This window comes from Rhinatrema bivittatum, chromosome 4, assembly GCF_901001135.1.
Source record: "Rhinatrema bivittatum chromosome 4, aRhiBiv1.1, whole genome shotgun sequence".
Lineage (NCBI taxonomy): Eukaryota > Metazoa > Chordata > Amphibia > Gymnophiona > Rhinatrematidae > Rhinatrema > Rhinatrema bivittatum.
In genome coordinates, this window is record NC_042618.1 from 66,448,436 (window position 1) to 66,468,888 (window position 20,453).

Sequence of the window (20,453 nt, forward strand, 5' to 3'; positions counted from 1 at the left end):
ACCCTTACAACAGATGCCTCCTACATCGGCTGGGGAGCACACGTTGCCAATTTACAAACTCAAGGGTCCTGGTCTCCAGAGGAAGCCAAACACCAGATCAATTTCCTGGAGCTATGAGCAATCAGATATGCTCTCAGAGTATTTCAGGATCGCCTCTTCAACCAGGTCATCCTGATTCAAACGGACAACCAGGTGGCCATATGGTACATCAACAAACAAGGAGGAACAGTCTCCTGCCTCCTGTGTCAGGAAGCTGCACAGATATGGGAGGAGGCCTTCTCCCACTCGATGTACCTCAGGGCCATCTACTTGCCGGGATTGGACAATGTGTTGGCAGGCAAGCTGAGTCGCACCTTTCGACCACACGAGTGGTCTCTCAACCCCACAGTAACGGACTCGATATTCCAACGTTGGGGTTACCCTCATATAGACCTCTTTGCGTCACCTCAAACCGCAAAGTAGAGAACTATTGCTCTCACTTGCAGCCAACACTCATAGCCAAGAGATGCGTTCTCCCTTTCATGAGAAACCGGTCTCCTATATGCATTCCCTCCACTTCATTTCTCTTGAAGACTCTCGTGAAGTTACGTCAGGACAAGGGAAGCATGATCCTGATATCACCTCACTGGCCACGTCAAGTGTGGTTTCCGATTCTTCAGGACCTCTCCATTCGCAGGCACATTCCCCTGGGGAAGGATCCGCTTCTGATCACACAGAATAGGTGCCTATGCCACCCCAATCGTCAGGCCTTGTCCCTGACGGCCTGGATGTTGAAAGGTTAATCCTGCAGCCTCTCAACCTTTCAGAGCTAGTTTCCCGTGTCCTGACTGCTTCACGGAAGCCTTCCACAAGTAAATCTTATCTTTACAAATGGAACAGGTTTAAATCATGGTGTTCTTTCAGTCCCTTGATCCCTTTACCTGTTCCACCATGAAGTTTCTAGACTATCTCTGGCACTTGTCAGAATCAGGCCTAATAACTTCCTCCATCAGAATGCATGTCAGTGAGGTGGCCGCCTTCCATTAAGGTATCGGGGATGTTTCTATTTCAGTACAACCCCTTGTAACACATTTTCTGAAGGGCTTGCTCCACCTCAAGCCTCCACTGCGCCCTCCGGCCCCTTCTTGAGACCTTAATCTGGTTTTAGGTCTACTCATGAAACCACCATTCGAGCCTCCCCAGTCCTGTGATCTTCGCTTTCTCACATGGAAAGTGATTTTTCTTCTGGCAATAACATCTACCCGCAGAGTTAGTGAGTTACGGATCCTAGCTACCTATCCACCTTACACAAAACTTCTGCATGACCGGGCAGTACTCCACACTCACCCGAAGTTCTTGCCTAAGGTAGTATCGGAGTTTCACATTAATCAATCCATTATACTACCCACCTTCTTTCCCAGGCCCCATTCCAATCCAGGAGAGCAGGCTCTGCATACCCTCGACTGCAAACGGGTTCTAGCATTCTATCTAGACCGTACAACTGCCCACAGGCAAAGTACTCAATTGTTTGTTTCCTTTGCTTCCATCAGATTGCATCAGAGTGGTTAAGCAGACTCTCTCCTCCTGGCTAGTGGACTACATTTATCAGCAAGCAGGCATTCCACTTCAGGACCGTGCTAAAGCACACTCGGTCAGGGCCATGACAACTTCTGTAGCGCACCTTCGCTCTGGGCCACTTCCTGATATTTGTAGGGCTGCTACCTGGAGTTCTCTCCATACTTTTACAGCCCATTATTGTCTGGACAAGGCTGGAAGACAAGATTCCATTTTCGGCCAATCTGTCTTGCGCAACCTTTTTGCATCTTGATGTACCAACACCCTTCCACCTGCCCGTTAGGGTTCAGGATGCCCTCTACCAAATTCCACCCCAGTTGTGCCTGTTGCACGTCTTTGGGTACATTTGGTGCATTTTCGGACATCCGCAGCTCTGTACTCACTCATATGTGAGGACTACCATCCTGCTTGTCCTGTGAGAGAGCAAGTGTTGCTTACCTATAACAGGTGTTCTCACAGGGACAGCAGGATGTTAGTTCTCACGAAACCCGCCCACCACCCCACGGTGTTGGGTTCGTATTTTTCTTATTTTATTTTTGGCACTTACTTTAGCTTTTAAACAAGACTGAAGGAGTACCCCTGCTGGTTGCAAGGTTAGTGCCATCCTGGGCATGCCCAGTAGGTGCCAGTCAAAGTTCTAGAAACTTTGACAAAACTGTTCTGTGATTGGGCTCCATCCTGTGATGTGACCCATATGTGATGACTACCATCCTGCTTGTCCTGTGAGAAAGGGCATTATAATAACAAACTCCTGATAAGACAAAGCATGTAAGACTGTTTTGAAAAGATTATCCACAAAAAAAATAAATAAGGCAAATTGGCGAATGAGCTAATAACTCAAAGAAAGCATTTAGTAAATTATCAATATGTGGATCAATGGAATGTGCAGAATCTAACTACACCAAGACTAGAAATCTGACTTTTCAAAGTAATAGTCTTGTTAAGCACAATGCCAGATATAGGAGGCTGTCTAATCTTCCTGCTTATTTATTTATTTATTTATTTTATTTAACAGCTTTTAATATACCGGTGTTCGTGCAAGCACATCACGCCGGTTTACAATAAACTTGAGAAAGGAGGAAATTACAAAAAACAGGGAGTGGGGGAGTGGAGCAGGAGCGAAAAGAGGGGGGGGGAAGAGGGGGGAGAGAGGTAAAGGAGGAAAGACAGCAGCTGAGAAAGGTACAAGGAACATATCAGTATTTACAGGATAGGTTGCTTAATGAGGTTAGAACAAGGTTGATTTTTTACAGCGGTTAATGAGGAATAAATAGATTATATAATGATATATATTAAAGCTTAATTACAGCAGTTATGGTGGATTATATAGATAACTTATTAAACAATTAAACACATATATATAAAGTATTAGCTTATTTACAGCAGTTACAGCAGGTAATAACGGAGTCTTGATTTCGACATATAGGTTGTAAGTTTTAACTGGGTTACAGTGGAGCACTGTGGGAGGGTGGCGGGGGTATAGGGAAAGGGTAAGGGGAGGGAGGGTGGGGGTATGGGTGGGTTGACGGGTGAGGCTCGGGTGGATTCAGGGTGGTGAAGCAGGGGAGAGACAGGGGGGAGCGATTGGGGGGGTTTCAGGGGGGTAGGCTATAGGGGGCCGGGGCAGATTTAGGGGGGTGGACTACGAGGGGCTGGAGCAGTGGTAAGCCTGTCGGAAGAGCCAGGTCTTAATGCCTTTTTTGAAGATGGTTAGGGAGGGTTCAAGACGGAGGTATGTGGGGAGGGAATTCCAGAGGGCGGGGCCTGCGATGGTAAAGGCTCTTTCTCTGGTGGTGGATAGGCGGGCAGTTTTGAGGGGGGGAGTGTGGAGGGTGCCTGTGGAGGTGGATCTAGTCTGGCGGGTGGAGAGGTGGAAGTGGGGCATTTCTTTAAGCCAGGGGGAGTTGTTATTGTAGAGGGTGTTGTGAAGAATAGTAAGGGTTTTGTATTGGGAGCGGAACTGGATGGGCAGCCAATGTAGGTCTACTAAGATGGGTGTGATATGCTCTCTTTTACGTGTGTTAGTAAGGATACGAGCCATGGCGTTTTGAAGAGTTTGTAGGGGTTTGATGGTGGAGAAAGGGAGGCCTAGTAGGAGGGCATTGCAGTAGTCCACTTTGGAGAAAATAGAGGACTGTAGGACTAATCTGAAGTCTTGAGTATGGAGTAAGGGCTTGAGTTTTTTGAGGATCTGGAGTTTGTAGAAACCTGCTTTGAGGAGGGACTTGATGTGTGGTTTGAAATTCAGGTGTTGGTCAAGGGTGACTCCCAGGTCTCTTACGGAGGGGGGGTAGTGTGGGGGAGATGTAGGGGGGCGGGTGGTGTGGTGGAGGTATCTTGTTCAGGTTGCTTGGATATAAAGAGTAGTTCGGTTTTGGTTGCATTGAGAGCAAGGTGTAGGTCGGTTAGTAGGGCGTTGATGGAGCCTAGGCAAGATTCCCAGAAAAGGATGGTTTCATTGAGGGTTTTTTGAATGGGTATGAGAATTTGTACGTCATCGGCGTATAGGAAGAAGTCCAGGCCTAGGTTTGAGAGTAAGTTGCAGAGGGGGAGGAGGTATATATTGAAGAGGGTGGAGGAAAGGGATGATCCTTGGGGAACGCCTTGTCTGAGGGGAATGTGGCATGATTCAAAGTTATCAAGTTTTATGAGGTATTCTCTGTTAGTAAGGTAAGAGGTGAGCCAGTCTAGCGCAGTGTCGGTGACTCCTATCTCTGTCAAGCGTGTGATAAGGATCTGATGATTGACAGTGTCGAAGGCTGCCGAGATATCTAGAAGGGCCAGTAGGTAAGATTTTCCTTGGTCTAGTCCGATGAGCATGGTGTCAGTGATGGCTAAGAGGAGATTCTCGGTACTTCGGCCTTTCCGAAAACCAAATTGTGAGGGGTGCAGGAGGTTGTGGTCCTCGAGGTAGTCGGTGAGCTGGGTGTTGACTACTTTCTCGAGGACTTTCGCGAGGAAGGGTAGATTGGATATGGGCCGATAGCTTGCTGGGTCAGAGGGGTCAAGGGAAGGTTTTTTTAGGAGGGGTTTCACAACGGCGAGTTTGAGGGGGTCTGGGACTTTGCCGAAGGTAAGGGAGCAGTTAATGAAGTTAGCTAGGGGTTTGGCGATGGTGGTGGGTATGGAGAGGAGGGTTTTGGAGGGGATTGCGTCTAGGAGGTGTGTGGCCGGTTTCATTTTTTTGAGGATGGTCTCAATTTCTAGCGTGGAGGTGGGGTCGAAGGCTTTGATGCAGGAGCTATCATTTTTAGGGGGGGGGGATGTGGTCATGGGGTTATGGGGGAAACGTTGGAGGATGTTCGAGATTTTGTGCTGGAAATAATTCGCAAGATCCTCGCATTTTTTCTTGGAGTTTTCTTCAGACGTGGCAGGGTGGGGGGTCTTGGTGAGGTTATTGACGTAGGAAAAGAGGGCATTGGCATTGAATTGTAGGTCGTGAATTTTTTTGGCGTGAAAGTCCCTTTTGGCGATGATGGTGGCTTGTCGGTAGTTGTGCAGTGAGAGTTTATACACTGCTTTGTGTTGGGTGGAGGGATGGCGGCGCCACAGGCGTTCTTTTGATCTGAGGTCTTGTTTCAGACTTTGGAGTTCGTTGGAGTACCAGGGTTTTTTTTTGTTCTGAGGGACGGGGATTTCTTTGTGTAGCACGGGGCAGAGTTTATTGGCTATGGATTTGGTTATATGATTCCAAGAGTGAAGGGCTGCATCTGGATTTGAGAGGTCCAGGTTTTCTACAGCTTTGTCGAAAGCTATGGCTATGTTTTCAGAAGAGCAGGGTTTATGGAAGGAAACAATTTTCCTTTGGGTTGGTGATATCTTGGTGGGGGGGAGTGAGGTTGATTTGGGCATTGATGATGAAGTGGTCGGACCAGGGTATGGGGGTTGTTGCGGGGGGGGCGGGGTGTAGATAGATGGGAGTTGATAAATAGGAGATCGAGGGTGTGCCCTGCCTTGTGAGTGGGGGAAGTGATGAGCTGTTTGAAACCTAGGGCTTCGAAGGTGGTTAGGAGTGTTTCGCAGGAGGGGGTGCGGGGAGTGGAGTCCACATGGAGATTAAAATCTCCGAGGATCACGGCGGGAGAGTCTGTTTTGAGGTTGTCTACAATGAATTCGATGAGGGGGGAGGGGTCGTGTTCAATGAGGTTGGGGGGGGCGTAAATGAGGCAGATCTGGAGGGTGGGTGATTTGAAGAGTCCGATTTCTAGTTTGGGCGGGGGGCAGATGGGTTGGAGTTTGAGGTTGAGGTGCTTTTTTGCGGCTAGGAGTAGCCCACCCCCTCTCTTTTTAGGTCTTGGGATGGAGAAAGTGTCGTATAGTGTTCCGGGGAGCTGATTGAGATAGACATGGTCTGTTTCTTTGAGCCATGATTCAGTGACGGCAAAAAGGTCAGGGTTATCATCCGTGAGGAGGTCATGGATGATGGGGGGCTTTTTTTAGGATGGATTGTGCATTGATGAGGGTTAAGGTGAGGGTGATTAGGCCAAGGAATTCGGTGAGGGGAGAGGTCAAGATGGGTATTAGCGAGCTGCGAGGGTTGGCAATGTGGAGAGGGGGGGCGCGGGGTTTGCGCAAGTGAGGGAGATATAGGATGGGTACAGATTGTATGCACATGTCTGGTGTGGTGAGGCAGGGAGGGTGGAGTAGACCTTTTGAGGGAGGAGTCTCTGGATTCTCTGGGGTGTGGGGAAATTAGGCTGGTCTGCGCTAAGAAGGGAGCACGTGGACATCAAGGAGTGGACGAGCATACAGAGGCATACAGAGGCAGGCACAAAAGACAGTATAGGTTCTAGCAATACAGTAGCAATATAGGTAACAACAAAATATATTGAGTCAAGTATCGTTCTTGTAAGGTCATGCACTCTTGGTTGGCAAGGGGGCACAGGGGCGGTTTGGGTTAATTGTAGGATGAGATTTGGATTAAGAGTTGTAAAGGCGAGGACAGAGGAACATAAAATTGCATGTATCGTTGTGAGTCCTGTGGTGGCGGTCCGTTGCGAGAGTGCGTTGCTGCAGGGGTGTTAGGTGAGGTTTTACTCACTTTTAGATTAATTGACGTCTGGGTGTTACTGGACGTCTGCGTGTGGTTTGGAGACCAGTTGTTGGCTTCTAGTCGGTTTCTTGTAGGATGGCGGATGAGAGGTCTGCTCTGCGGGACTGCACTAAGGGGCGCACAAAGGGGCAGGCCACTTTGTCGCGCACCTTCGGCGCGCGACGCCCGGCGCGCGGCGCCTGGGGAATGGGCCGGGATTTAAATCCCCTCCCGGTCGCGTCTCGGTGACGTCATCGGCTGCGCGCCTGGAAGGGGGTCGGCGCTGAGATCGGGCGCCTGGATGGCGGTGAGTATTTTTTAATTTTGGCCTCGTGGCCGGCGGTGGGCTGTCGGTGGTAGGGCGAGCTTTACAGGCCTTACCCCGATAGGTCCCGGCGCCGGCTGCGCGGCCCTGGCTCCCAGCTCCTACGTCGGGCGTCGGGTCCTCGTGGTCCGCTGGAGGGCCGAGGGAGAAGAGAGCGCCCGAAGATCGCGCCGGGATTTAAATCCCCTCCCGGTCGCGTCTCGGTGACGTCATCGGCTGCGCGCCTGGAAGGGGGTCGGCGCTGAGATCGGGCGCCTGGATGGCGGTGAGTATTTTTAATTTTGGCCTCGTGGCCGGCGGTGGGCTGTCGGTGGTAGGGCGAGCTTTACAGGCCTTACCCCGATAGGTCCCGGCGCCGGCTGCGCGGCCCTGGCTCCCAGCTCCTACGTCGGGCGTCGGGTCCTCGTGGTCCGCTGGAGGGCCGAGGGAGAAGAGAGCGCCCGAAGATCGCGCCGGGATTTAAATCCCCTCCCGGTCGCGTCTCGGTGACGTCATCGGCTGCGCGCCTGGAAGGGGGTCGGCGCTGAGATCGGGCGCCTGGATGGCGGTGAGTATTTTTAATTTTGGCCTCGTGGCCGGCGGTGGGCTGTCGGTGGTAGGGCGAGCTTTACAGGCCTTACCCCGATAGGTCCCGGCGCCGGCTGCGCGGCCCTGGCTCCCAGCTCCTACGTCGGGCGTCGGGTCCTCGTGGTCCGCTGGAGGGCCGAGGGAGAAGAGAGCGCCCGAAGATCGCGCCGGGATTTAAATCCCCTCCCGGTCGCGTCTCGGTGACGTCATCGGCTGCGCGCCTGGAAGGGGGTCGGCGCTGAGATCGGGCGCCTGGATGGCGGTGAGTATTTTTAATTTTGGCCTCGTGGCCGGCGGTGGGCTGTCGGTGGTAGGGCGAGCTTTACAGGCCTTACCCCGATAGGTCCCGGCGCCGGCTGCGCGGCCCTGGCTCCCAGCTCCTACGTCGGGCGTCGGGTCCTCGTGGTCCGCTGGAGGGCCGAGGGAGAAGAGTTTTTGAAACTCTTTGAAAATCTGAAACTCTTTGCTTACCCAAAGAGTTTCAGATTTGGGTTCACATAATTTGTTAAACTGCATCCATAACTCAATAGCCCGCACACAACTATTCAATTTCCCCATTGTTTCAGCACAAGTAGCTGTACAATGCTGTGCTTCCATGTAAGCTCAATTGCAGACTGAACACACTTTTGGGAAATTTACACTGGGTGGTAGTAGTTCCTGAGCTGCTGTGGAGGCCAAGACAGATTAGAGAGAATTTGGATGGAAGCCAGAGAGCTTGTGATTGTCAGAGAGAATGAGAGGGGCAGATGGAACCTTTGAAATGGTGGTAGCAAACGGGTTTGTCTAGGGTAGAAAAGATACAAAGGCAATCCGGGATAAGCATACCAATTAAAGCTCTTAAAGGTCTTTAAGGCAAGCTGCCTGCATTTTTCCAAAATCTATGGCAGCAGCCATGACCAGAACAGTGACACCAAGCACCTCATCCACCCTGAATCTGACTGGTTCATACTGAATGTGATGTCATAAGTAATGAGAAACATGCATAATGCATGAACTAATCCAATGCCATTCTATGTGATACAGTTTGTGTCACAGGTCAACATGGTTACTCCTAGGAGTTCAGAAAAAATTGTAGGAGAGCTGATGAGAGAATTTCAACTACAGCAAAACTGAAGGGTAACATTTCCAATTGATTCAGGGCCTATTTTTGCCAGATGGGCTTTGTCACATCCGACACACACTCCCCCAAGTTAACTACGCAGTGAAACCAGATGGCTGTCTGGATAGAAGTGAGAAAAAAATTTAAATATCCTTTTCATAAGCTCTACTGCCATCTCAGTTATTGTCCCATTAGAAATCTTACCCTCCATGGCAATATCAGATTGCTAGAAAAGCATCTAAGGTTACAGCAGTGAAGTACATCCTTAAAAAAAAAAAAAAAACCCAAAAAAAACAAACAAAAAACCCCAGGATTTGTATGAATCACAGTTTTCAGTATTTCTTTGTCATGCAGCATACTGCCAAAGATGCTCTTTTATTAATCTTTAAATCAATTACTTTAAAATACAAAATTATTTAATCTAATTACTCCCTTACTAAATAAAGAAAATATCCTAAATTGGGGAAAGTATTTAGTGAAACAAATGATTCATTAAAAAACAGGAATAGTTTATCTGGTTTCTTTTTACCTGATACAAGTCGCCAGCTACTTTCTGTCTTTCATTCTGTTCACCTTCCAGTTTCGTTAGCGTTTCATTTAACCGAGTCTTCAACTGTAAAACCACCAAAAAGTGAAAACAATTACACAAGTAAACAAAATTACTACTGTCCACCACTGGACCAGTGCTACAGAGTCATTCATGCTCGCCGACCAAAAAATCCTAATAGTGCTGCACACCTCCCAAATGAAATGACTTGTCACACAAGTCAGGCTAAAGTCATAGCATATTTCATGATTCACATCATTTTCTCAGGGGATGGCATGCACTTCCTGGTAATCCACATTTAAACGCATTTATCAAGGAGCAACAGATGAAAATGCAATCAGCTGTAGTTTGTACTTTTGATATTGTCTACCAGCTTAAGCAGTGAAACAAATATCCAACTCTGAAAAGATAAAAACACTATGTATCATCAGATCATGCCCTCCATTCTCTAATTTTCTGCATAATTGGGAGCTGAAAGTGTCTCCTAGGAGATAATGGGGCCTTTCAGCTATAAAATACATTAGACTGTAACTTGTTTACAAAGCTTTCAAGAGAAGAAAAATCTTAATTTGAATTTCAAACTTTAAGTGTGACAAATTTAGTTTACCTGGAAAATAGCTAATGATAAAATGTGTTATTTTAGTCTGGGGGTACAACATTCTCTGGATTTTCTGCGTTAAATTTGACATCCTACTTGCATCAAGTTTTGGTATCTATCACAGCAGATGACTATACATGATTGACAACAGCCATCACAAAGTACAATAGCAGAATGTGAGTTACCAGATTTAGAGGGAGAGTTTGTAAAGCAACATATAAGGAAAGAAAAGCTAGAAAAAGCATGAACCAGGGTCAGAAATCCATGCAGAACAGACTGTTTCCTCCTTCTGGCAAGAGAGCAGAAAGACTTTTGCTAATGCTTCTCATTTCTCATTCAAGTCATTGTCTTTTTCATAACTTAACACACAAAGGGGGGCCAGGGATGTGAGGTAAAGCTCTCTCTTCTGTGCAATATCCTCACACCCAACTACTTTCGCCTCTTATTCACCAAAATATTCTAATGAAGGACTGTTTGACATAACACTTTCTAGTCTTTGTATGGTCAATATCTACTCCCTTTTGTGGCACCAAGATTACTTGCCATTGTGTACAGCGGCATCATTGACAAGCTTCCACAACCTGATCAATAGACGTGAGCAGAGCAGGGACTACATGGGGGGAGGGGGAAGTGAGATGAAGGGATATTTCCTTTGTTCCCATTTGTGTTCATTCCTCATAGGAAACTCTATATGAGGGGGCCATCTTTTCATGCCATTCTTCTGAACTTCTTCTGCACAATTTAGGCTTGCATGAGAGAAAGTGAACAAACTATACAGAAAACCAATTAGCCAGTCAATGGCTAATTGACTGGTTTAAAAAATTGGAAGAAGGATCCATCTGAAGAAAATAGGATAAAATATAAGCATTGCCAAGTTAAGTGTAAAACACTGATAAGACAGGCAAAGAGAGAATTTGAAATGAAGTTGGCCATAGAGGCAAAAACTCATAATAAAAACTTTAAAAAATATATCCGAAGCAAGAAACCTGTGAGGGAGTCGGTTGGACCATTAGATGACCGCGGGGTTAAAGGGGCTCTTAGGGAAGATAAGGCCATTGCAGAAAGACTAAATGAATTCTTTGTCTCCGTGTTTACTAATGAGGATGTTGGGGAGATCCCAGTTCCGGAGATGGTTTTCAGGGGTGATGAGTCAGATGAACTGAACGAAATCACTGTGAACCTGGAAGATGTAGTAGGCCAGATTGACAAACTAAAGAGTGGCAAATCACCTGGACTGGATGGTATGCATCCTAGGGTACTGAAGGAACTAAAAAATGTAACCTATCATTAAAATAATCCATTATACCTGAAGACTGGAGGGTGACCAAAATCAGTTCTACTCTTTCAGTGTTCAAGTTAACTGCACCTTTGAGCTCTGCATCCATGCTGTGTGTTTGTTTTTGTTTTGATGCTGACAAGTGTTACAATATTTGAGTGAGGTTAACACCCACTGCACCTTATCGATAAGCTACAGCTTAATCACAGGCCCATACATTTTCTCTACTGCTTTGGGCATATCTAAATTTGTTGCAGATCTTCGCATCATCTGTAAAAATATAAACTTTTCCTTCTATCCTCTCTGTAATGTCACTCACGAAGATACTGAACAGAATCTGTCCCAAAAATTAATCTTTATGCACTCCACTTAACACTGTCCTCTCTTCTGACTCCAGTCAGTCAACCAATTTGTAATTCATTCCACCAATTTTCACCTGCTCTGGGGCTTATTTTATTTGTGAGCCTCCTATGCGGGACCATATTAAAAGCTTTGCTGAAACTCAGCTATATCACATTGAGCACTCTTCCTTTCTAATTCTCTGGTCACCCAATCAAAAAAAAAAAAATCATATTCGACAGGAACTTCAATTGAAACCATGCTGCCTCAGCTCCAGAAATTCACCAGATTGTAGATAATTCACTATCCTTTCCTTCAGCAGTCTCTCCATCAATTTTACCACCACCAAAGTGAGACTAAACAGCCTGTAGGTTTCAAGCCACCTCTCTGCTGCCACCTTTGTGTAGCGGGACCACTACCACTCTCTTCCAATCCCGCAGCACCACTCCCATTTCCAGGAATCTATTAAGCAGGTCCTTCAGTGGTCCTACCAGCACATCTGAGGTCCCATAGTATTCTGGAATGTACCTCATCTAGCTCCATAGCATTGCCCCACATTCAGTTTTCCTACTTCTTCCCAAATATTCCTCTTCTGTAAATGGGGTTGCATCTACACTCCACCCATCCATGCAGCATCAGTCCTGCTCTAGGGTCTTTTTTGGTGAACACAGACCTGAAGTATTTATTACATATTTCTGTTTTCCCTCATCTTTCTCTACCACATTGTTTCCTTTCTCCCTTCAACTGTATGACGACACTTCTGGCCTTCCTCCTTTCTCTGATATATCTGAAAAATGTTTTGTCACCTTGCTTGACCCTCTTTAGTGATCCTAATCCTAATTACATCACTTTTGGACATTTAGATTTAAATGAATATTCAGCCACACTTTTACAGGTTACATGAACCCGATAAATCCGGTTAACTTTCTGCACTCTATCAGTGCTGAATACTGACCCCAAAATGAACGGCATAATATGAAGAAAGCCATATATATTGAATTAGTGTTTCTGTATTATGCTATACTAAGTTCATCTGAGATTGGATAGGACAGCTATACTCAGCTCTCACTATTTACAGCACACACTCTAGCTGTGTGCCAACAAGCATCTATACTTGCAGCTTTGCTATGAGTGATATTTAGTCAAAGATTTGCAATGTAAATAGAAAATTACAGCGTGGTTATCATCTGGTCACAGGCTTCAAGGGCAGTTTGAAGTCTCTCACAAAATACTAAGAGAGAAGCAGAAGAAGAAATGGACAACTCAGGGTGTCTAAAGCTATAAATTTAATTTCTGCAGGGCATAAAAAGTTTATTCTATTTTCAGGACTATCCTAGCATTACTCAGAGACAAGAAGCCCTCTACTAGATCCAGCAAGAAGCAGAGTTCCAGGAATGGGCTACTTAATAAATTACAGGAAAGACTTTCTTCTAAAAAGTGTTTTTCTTTTAGTAACCTCTGAGGACACACTGCTGTGTAAAACCACTACAAACTCATAGTGTGAATAAGCTGTTTTCAGAAATGTCTATTCTGAATGCATAATATGAAAAATCTAAACAACTGGAAATGTGGCTCCATACAATTGACATATATGACTGATCGTAAAATAGCTAACATGCATGGAAGGAAAGTCAAGAAACATACAAGCAGAAATTAGAAAGAGAAAGACCATTATCTAATCAGAGCAGTAAAAGTGTAAAATACATCAGGCAGAAGAGGTTAGCAGACAGACAACTCTCAAGTCTTCTTTTTCCACATGTTAATATGATGCAGTTGTGGCCTCCCTTATGCTCGGGGGAAACCAGGCTTCTTACCAAATTTAGTTCTTCATTCTGCCTTACTGCTTCAGAATATGAATCATCAAGTTTTTTCTGCAATTCAGTCAACAGATCTTTGAGCTGAAATGAAGTGTTACAGTTTGAGATTCTTCTCCTTGCATAGTTCTGGCTTCTTTCACTCTAGTATTCATTTGCCCACCACCACATTGTGAACTCCAAAGCCAGTATAGTTGAGTGGCTTTAACCCTGAATGAGTTCATTTAAAGTTGGGAAGTGCTTCCACAGCACAGCCAAATTCGAGTGTGCAGCACATGGAGTAACATCCCTCACTATACTGAAGATGAAGAAATCCAGAGGTATTCTAAACTTAAAATAAAAAATATGTCTATGGCTTGTATGGAATTAATCAGCAATGGTAGGATTGAAGGCACATCACCTCTGTTTTAACACTAAAGAAAAAATATTTAAAAATGAAAGTGTCACATGCATTTACCTCTCTGACTTCTGAGACGTACGTGGCACGCTCAAGTTCTGCCTTTTCAAGCTCCGTTTCCAAATGTTCTCTCTCTCTTTTAAACTGGAGATAAATATAAAAAATATTGCACATATTGTATATACACATTTTCTGTGCTTTTCCAATGCTCACTTTGCCCGGGAAGCCTACCTTGAATGTTATTTTCCTGTATTTGCTCACACCTGTAACCTCCAAATATAAGTGGCATTGAATCACAAAGCTGTAGAAGTTGGAAGAGTTTGTTGTGTAAAGTTTATAATATCCCTTCTTCTGACCTCTTATCCTCATTCCAAAGGCTAAACACACCATTCTGACAAGAAGTTAGCAGTCTCAAGTCATTCCTAAGCATAGGACTGCCTAAGGATCCAAATGCTATGAAAATTATGGTTACTTATTGCTTCTATGCAGTCGCTGAAGATTACTTGTGTTTTATCTGAAGGTGCTTCATAAAACACATTCCTTGTACATACCCGGATCAGTCCAGACTCCTGGGTTTTGCCTCCCTTCCAGCAGATGGAGACAGAGAAGTTTTGACAGACTCTGCCTTATATCCCAAAGTGCCACCTACAGTCCGTCAGTATTTCTCTGTCTCCAGCAGATGGTGGATGTGCAAAACCTACAGTCTGTCCTAGTTATTTATTTTAAAATAATAATACTAAGTTGTAGACAGATAGGTTGAGTTTAAAAAAAAAAAAAAGTTTCAAAGGCAAAGACGACGCTTGTTAGCCTTCCAGGGGATTGCCAGGGCCTGAGGAGACTTTCCCCCCTAGTTGTTGAGGCAGCTGCGGCTAGGGGTTGAGGACCCTATTGCCACTGTGTAGCAGCACTGGGAGTGAAACTGGGGAGCCCTGCTCACTCACCCCAGAGCAGGTTTGATTTTTAAAAAAAAATTCCTTTAAATTATTTCTTCTCGGACTCTCCTTTACCTTGCGGTCGCTTTTGCTATTGCTTCGCCACTGATTTTCGCCAGGGGGGTTACAAATTGTGGTTTTTTGTGAAAAGGGGATTTTTTTTTTCTTTTTACCTTTCCTTGTGATGCCGGAGGTCAGCATGTCACGCGTGCGGCTTTCCAGAGACGATTTATGCTCAGTCTGTCTCCCGGGGGGGGGGAGGGGGTAGCCTCCACAGGCCCCAGGAGGGTCGTGGTTCGAGTCTACACTGTCGCCGGAGCTTTTGCTGAAGTGCAGCCTCCTTCTCCGGGTCCGTTCCTGCTGAGCTTGGGAATGGGCGCCATCTTGGATTCCTTATTGTCAGCAGCGAGGACAGCGGCGCTGGCTGTGGCGGGGGAGGGGAATCTCCTGCTGCCTTTATCCCCTCAACTAACGGCCCCTGAGGGGGGCAAATCGGGTAGAATTACCGCTAAGGCTGCAGAGGACAGCCCCGATGGGGATGCAGATTCCTCCTCTTCATCCTCTTTTTCATCAGATTTTGTGTTACTGTTGCATAAACCCTTTAAAGCCAGGAAGGCAAGAGAGGTCAGCTGACAAATCCTTATTCACAGATCCACTTCCCAAGCACAGAAAGAGGTCCAAGTTGGCGGAGAGCGCTGAGCCCTCCAGGATGAAGCGCCCATTAAGGTCTGTGGCACCCCAGAAGGGTACGGATACATCCTCAGGGGTTTCAGCCCAGGATGATCTAGACCTTCTGTTCCAGCCCCCAAGAGGGGTTGAAGGGGATACAGACCAGTAGCAGCAGGGTGCTGTGTGGGGGTCTCATGCTGTGGACGGAGATGACCCGAAGGTGGTCAGTCTCTTCAGAAAAGAGGAGCTGGGGCCTCTTATTCCTACTATTTTGGGAGAACTGGGCATTGAGGCTCCCCAGGAGGAATCCTGGTTGGGTTCCACAGATCCAGTGTTATTGGGCCTGCGGGGTCCACCTACTTCCTTTTTCTTTTCATTTTTCTGTCACTGACTCGCTTTTCCGGGAATGGGACACTCCAGATTTAGGACTGAAGGTTACTAAGGCTATATCCTTAGTAACTCTAAGAAGGTGCAAACCATCCTCTGCCGGAGGATGCTTTGGACCTTCTTAAGAGTTCCCAAGGTAGATGCGGTAGTGTCGGCAGTCACTAAGACCACCACCATCCCCGGTTACGGGGTTGACAGCTCTCAAAGAGACTGACCACCTTCGGGTCATCTCCGTCCACAGCATGAGACCCCCACACAGCACCCTGCTGCTACTGGTCTGTATCCCCTTCAACCCCCCTTGGGGGCTGGAACAGAAGGTCTAGATCATCCTGGGCTGAAACCCCTGAGGATGTATCCGTACCCTTCTGGGGTGCCAGATTTTTGAGGTCTCCGCCCTTGGAGTCCGAGCTGCGATGTGTAGCAGTTTCTCTTTGAGAGCGGGCCTTCGTTGGATTCAGCAACTACAAGCCAATGAGTCGCTATCTGAAGGAGAAGCTCTTCAGGCTGGATGTCTTGAAGAGACAATCGCTTACAGTGCCAATGCCCTGTATGACCTGTTGCGAACGTCTGCCAGGTCCATGGTTTCCACGGTCTCGGCAAGGAGACTGCTATGGCTAAGAAACTGGGCTGCGGACGTTTCCTCCAAGTCTCAGCTGGGTTCTCTGCCGTTCAAGGGCAAGTTGCTGTTTGGAAAAGAACTGGAGGACATGATTCAGTCTCTGGGAGAGAATAAGGTTCACTGGCTACCGGAAGATAGGCCAAGGCAGAGAGGTTAGTTTTCTTCTAGATCTCGTTTTCGTGGAGGTCACAGATCTCGAGCGCCACGTTCGTCCACTACCACCTTTCGGCAGAATGCTGACAAACAACAGTCCTGGTCTCAGTCCTTTCGTGGATGATTCTCCAGGCCTGGAAACATCCAGTCTGCACAAGGTAATAAGCCTTCACAGTGATGTGTGGCCGGTCCATTCTTCGATGCCAGTCATAGGGGGCAGACTGTCTCTATTTTATGAGGAATGGACCAAAGTGACAGACCAGTGGGTCCTTTCAGTGATAAGACACGGTTAACACTTTAGATTTTGCACGTCGCCTCCGGCATCGTTTTCTAGTTTCCCCGTGTGCTTACGACACGAAGCGTCGGGCGGTATGAGACACATTGCAGCACCTTCTCGATCTTTGCGCCATTACGCTAGTTCCCCTGGCAGAACAAAGGAAGGACAGTTACTCCATTTACTTTGTGGTGCCAAAGAAAGGGGGCACCTTCCGGCCCATTCTCGACAAAGCGTGTGAACAGATGTCTTTGCATACCCCGCTTCCGCATGGAGACTTTGCAGTCAGTCATTGCTTCAGTTCGAAGTGGAGCGTTCCTAGCGTTTCTAGATCTGACAGAAGCGTACCTACACATCGGAGTTCGGAACGACCATCAGAAGTTTCTGAGATTCGCCATTCTGGGGCATTACCAGTTTCAAGCTCTACCATTCGGACTTGTTATCGCTCCCAGGATCTTCACCAAGATAATGGTGGTAGTAGGAGCACAGCTGCGGAGAGAAGGTCTGTTGGTACATCCCTACCTCGACGACTAGCTGATCCGGGCGAAATCAGAGTCGCTTTGCCGTTCGGCAGTCAACCGAGTGCTGCAACTATTGCGAGCGCTCGGGTGGGTTGTCAACCTTTCCAAGAGTCATCTGGTGCTATCGCAATCACTGGAGTTCCTGGGCACAAGATTAGACACACAACAGGGCAGAGTGTTCCTTACTGTGGAGCACATTCTCAAACTGCAGGACCAGATTCGAGTGTTGTTGTCCAAACATCCTCCTCGAGTTTGGGATTATTTTAGAGTCATAGGCTCGATGACATCTATGCTAGACTTGGTCCTATGGTCTTTTGCTCACATGCGTCCTTTGCAGTCGGCGTTGCTTTCTCGGTGGAGTCCAGTTTCCGAGCAATTTCATCTACCCCGCCTCTTACGGACTCAGCGAGATCCAGTCTCGATTGGTGGCTACTCTCGGACAATCTGAACCGCGGAGTCCCCTTGGTAGTGCCTGAGTGGACAGTAATTACCACAGATGCCAGTCTCTCAGGTTGGGGAGCTTCTGTCTGCGGAAGTTCTTGCAGGGCCAATGGTCCCGAGAGGAATCTCAGTGGTCCAATCGCCTGGAGACCAGGGTGGTACTTTTGGCTCTTCAAGCATTTCTCCTGATGCTTCAGGGGAAATTGGTCAGGGTGTTAGACAATGCGACCACAGTGGCTTATATCAATCGCCAAGGAGAGATCAAGAGCTGGCCAATGGCATTGGAAGCTCATCAGTTGATCATTGGGTGGAGTGGAATCTGGTCAGCATTGCAGGGGGTCGACAACGTTCACACAGATTTTCTCAGCCAACACCATCTTGATCCCGGGGAGTGGGAGTTAGCAGAGGAGGCCTTTTGGATCATTTGCGACACTTGAGGCACACCCAGAATGGATCTGATGGCGACTTTTCAGAATGCCAAGGCCCCGTGCTTCTTCGCTGGCCGCAGAGAAACAGGAGCGGAAGGAGTAGACACTCTAGTTCTTCCCTGGCCGAGAAGCATGCTTCTGTACGTCTTTCCGCCTTGGCCGTTAATCAGCAAGCTGCTCAGGAGAATAGAACTTCACCCATCGGCGGTAATACTCGTAGCTCCAGAATGGCCGAGTCGTCCATGGTTTGCGCATCTACTCAATTTGACTGTGGCGGGGCCCCTGCAGTTTCAGGGCCTTCCGAACCTTCTACATTCACGGGCCCGTCTGTTTCGATGAGGCGGATCGCTTTTGTCTAGCGGCATGGCTTTTGAGAGGCAGTGTCTGAAGAGTAAGGGTTATTCGGACTTGGTCGTCACTACCCTTTTGAGATCTCACAAAACGTCTACTTCACTCGCGTATGTCCGGATGTGGAAAGTCTTCGAATCTTGGTGTATACAGAGTGGGATTCTTCCTCTCTGGGCACTGGTGGCTGATATTTTGTGCTTCTACAAGCCGGTCTATCCAAGGACTTGTCTTGTAGTTCTTAGAGAGTGCAAGTGGCAGCTCTTGGTAATTTGCGCGGTACAATTCAGAGGATAGCATTAGCTTCGCATCTGGATGTGGCTTGTTTTCTTAGGGGTGCTAAGCACTTATGTCCCCCATTAGACACCCTTGTCCTTCCTGGAATCTAAATTTGGTTCTCACAGCTCTATGTGCTGCACCTTTTGAGCCTCTAAAAAGGGCGACGTTGAAAGATCTCACGTTAAAGGTAATTTTTCTGGTAGCGATTATTTCAGCGCGTAGGGTGTCCAAGCTTCTGGCGTAGTCATGCAGAGATCTTTCCTAAGAAATTTGGATTCTGAAGTCTACTTACGGATGGTTCCTTCCTTTCTTCCAAAGGTGGTTTCCGCATTTCATTTGAATCAATCGGTGGAACTCCAGTCTTTTCTGGAACTGGACCAGTCGGATCCAGTCTCTAGGGATTTACAGAAGCTGGATGTTTGCAGAGCCTTGCTGCGTTATCTTGAGGTGACTAACAGTTTTCGTATATCCGACCATCTGTTTGTGCTCTGGAGTGGCCTGAAAAGAGGTAATATGGCATCTAAAACCACAATCGCCCGCTGATTGAAAGAAGCTATAAATTCAGCATACTTATTGCGTGGTACACCCTTACCGATGGGGGTTCGTGCCCATTCTCCCCATTCGCAGACAGCATCTTGGGCGGAGTGCCAACAGATATCACCGCAAGAGATTTGCAGAGCGGCAACTTTGAAGTCTTTGCATACCTTTGCAAGACATTATAGACAATGTCCATGCTCAGGGTTCTGGGGGATTTGGAGAAGGAGTGTTCCGAGCGGGCCTCTCTGGATCCCATCCCAGGTAAAAAGAGCTCTGGTACATCCCAGGAGTCTGGATTGATCCAGGTATGTACAAGGAAAGGAAAATTAGTTCTTACCTGTTAATTTTCATTCCTGTAGTACCATAGATCAGTCCAGAGTGCTGCCCATTTTATAGAGGTAACAGAGAGTCCGCTCGTTCATCATTACGTGTTCATTTCGGTCCTCCAGATCAAGCTTGTTTACCGTGTTCAACTGGTTCTGTTCCCTTTTAGGGTTAGTGAAACACTTTGGATTATGTTTAGTTGTAGATAGTTAGTTTTCTTTTGAACTATTCTGCTATGACATTGAGTAATACTGACGGACTGTAGGTGGCACCTTGGGATATAAGGCAGAGTCTGTCAAAACTTCTCTGTCTCCATCTGCTGGAAGGGAGGCAAAACCCAGGAGTCTGGACTGATCCGTGGTACTACAGGAACGAAAATTAACAGGTAAGAACTAATTCTCCTTTTGAAAATTAAACATATTTCTACCCCCCCCCTCCCCCTAAAATGACAACTTCCACCTATAGCCAAAGTATACAAGATGTACAGTTTGAAGTATGGGTCATACCATAATAAACCTTTTTCCTTTCCAAGAAAAAGGAACAAAGCTTCCTCCTCCTATCCTTTAGGGCCTGTTCCCAGCACTAAATATTTTTAGCTCCTTCCTTGAGTCTCCTGCCAGTGAGAGCTTGATGGGAAGTCAGTCAAGGTCCCTGCAAGAAGATTCTCCTATAACCTGGCATGCCATAGGTTCAAATGTTTCCCCCATCACACTGCTATTAGATGGTTCCCCCATCTCCCTTCTCTTAACTGAGGTACAAAATTCAAATTCATCGATCTTCTCACACTGCCAAGTAGATCTCAAATAAATTTCAAATGGTTCCCAGTAATCTCATTTTAGAATGCAAGGAAAATAAGTTCAGAGGAGGTTTAAATGACCCTAGAACCTACATTTTCAGCTTCCTTATTCACTCGCTTCAATTTCTCAGTCTCCTGCTCCAGAGAATGGACTGAAGAGTGCATCTGCAATTGTCATACAAATACAACCAAGTAAGACA

The 20,453-nt window shown here is 46.9% G+C and overlaps 1 protein-coding gene across 7 annotated transcripts in view; it reads right to left on the minus strand.

The window, feature by feature from the left end:
- Positions 1 to 20,453, minus strand: part of KTN1 (kinectin 1) — a 342,484-nt gene that overhangs the window by 31,946 nt on the left and 290,085 nt on the right. For all 7 annotated transcript variants that reach the window (XM_029598255.1, XM_029598256.1, XM_029598257.1 and 4 more), the window contains 4 exons: positions 20,347 to 20,418; positions 13,609 to 13,692; positions 13,152 to 13,235; positions 9,107 to 9,190 (listed from right to left, as the gene is read on the minus strand). In XM_029598255.1, the coding sequence (XP_029454115.1) occupies positions 9,107 to 9,190; positions 13,152 to 13,235; positions 13,609 to 13,692; positions 20,347 to 20,418 (324 nt within the window). The remainder of the gene's footprint in view (positions 1 to 9,106; positions 9,191 to 13,151; positions 13,236 to 13,608; positions 13,693 to 20,346; positions 20,419 to 20,453) is intronic.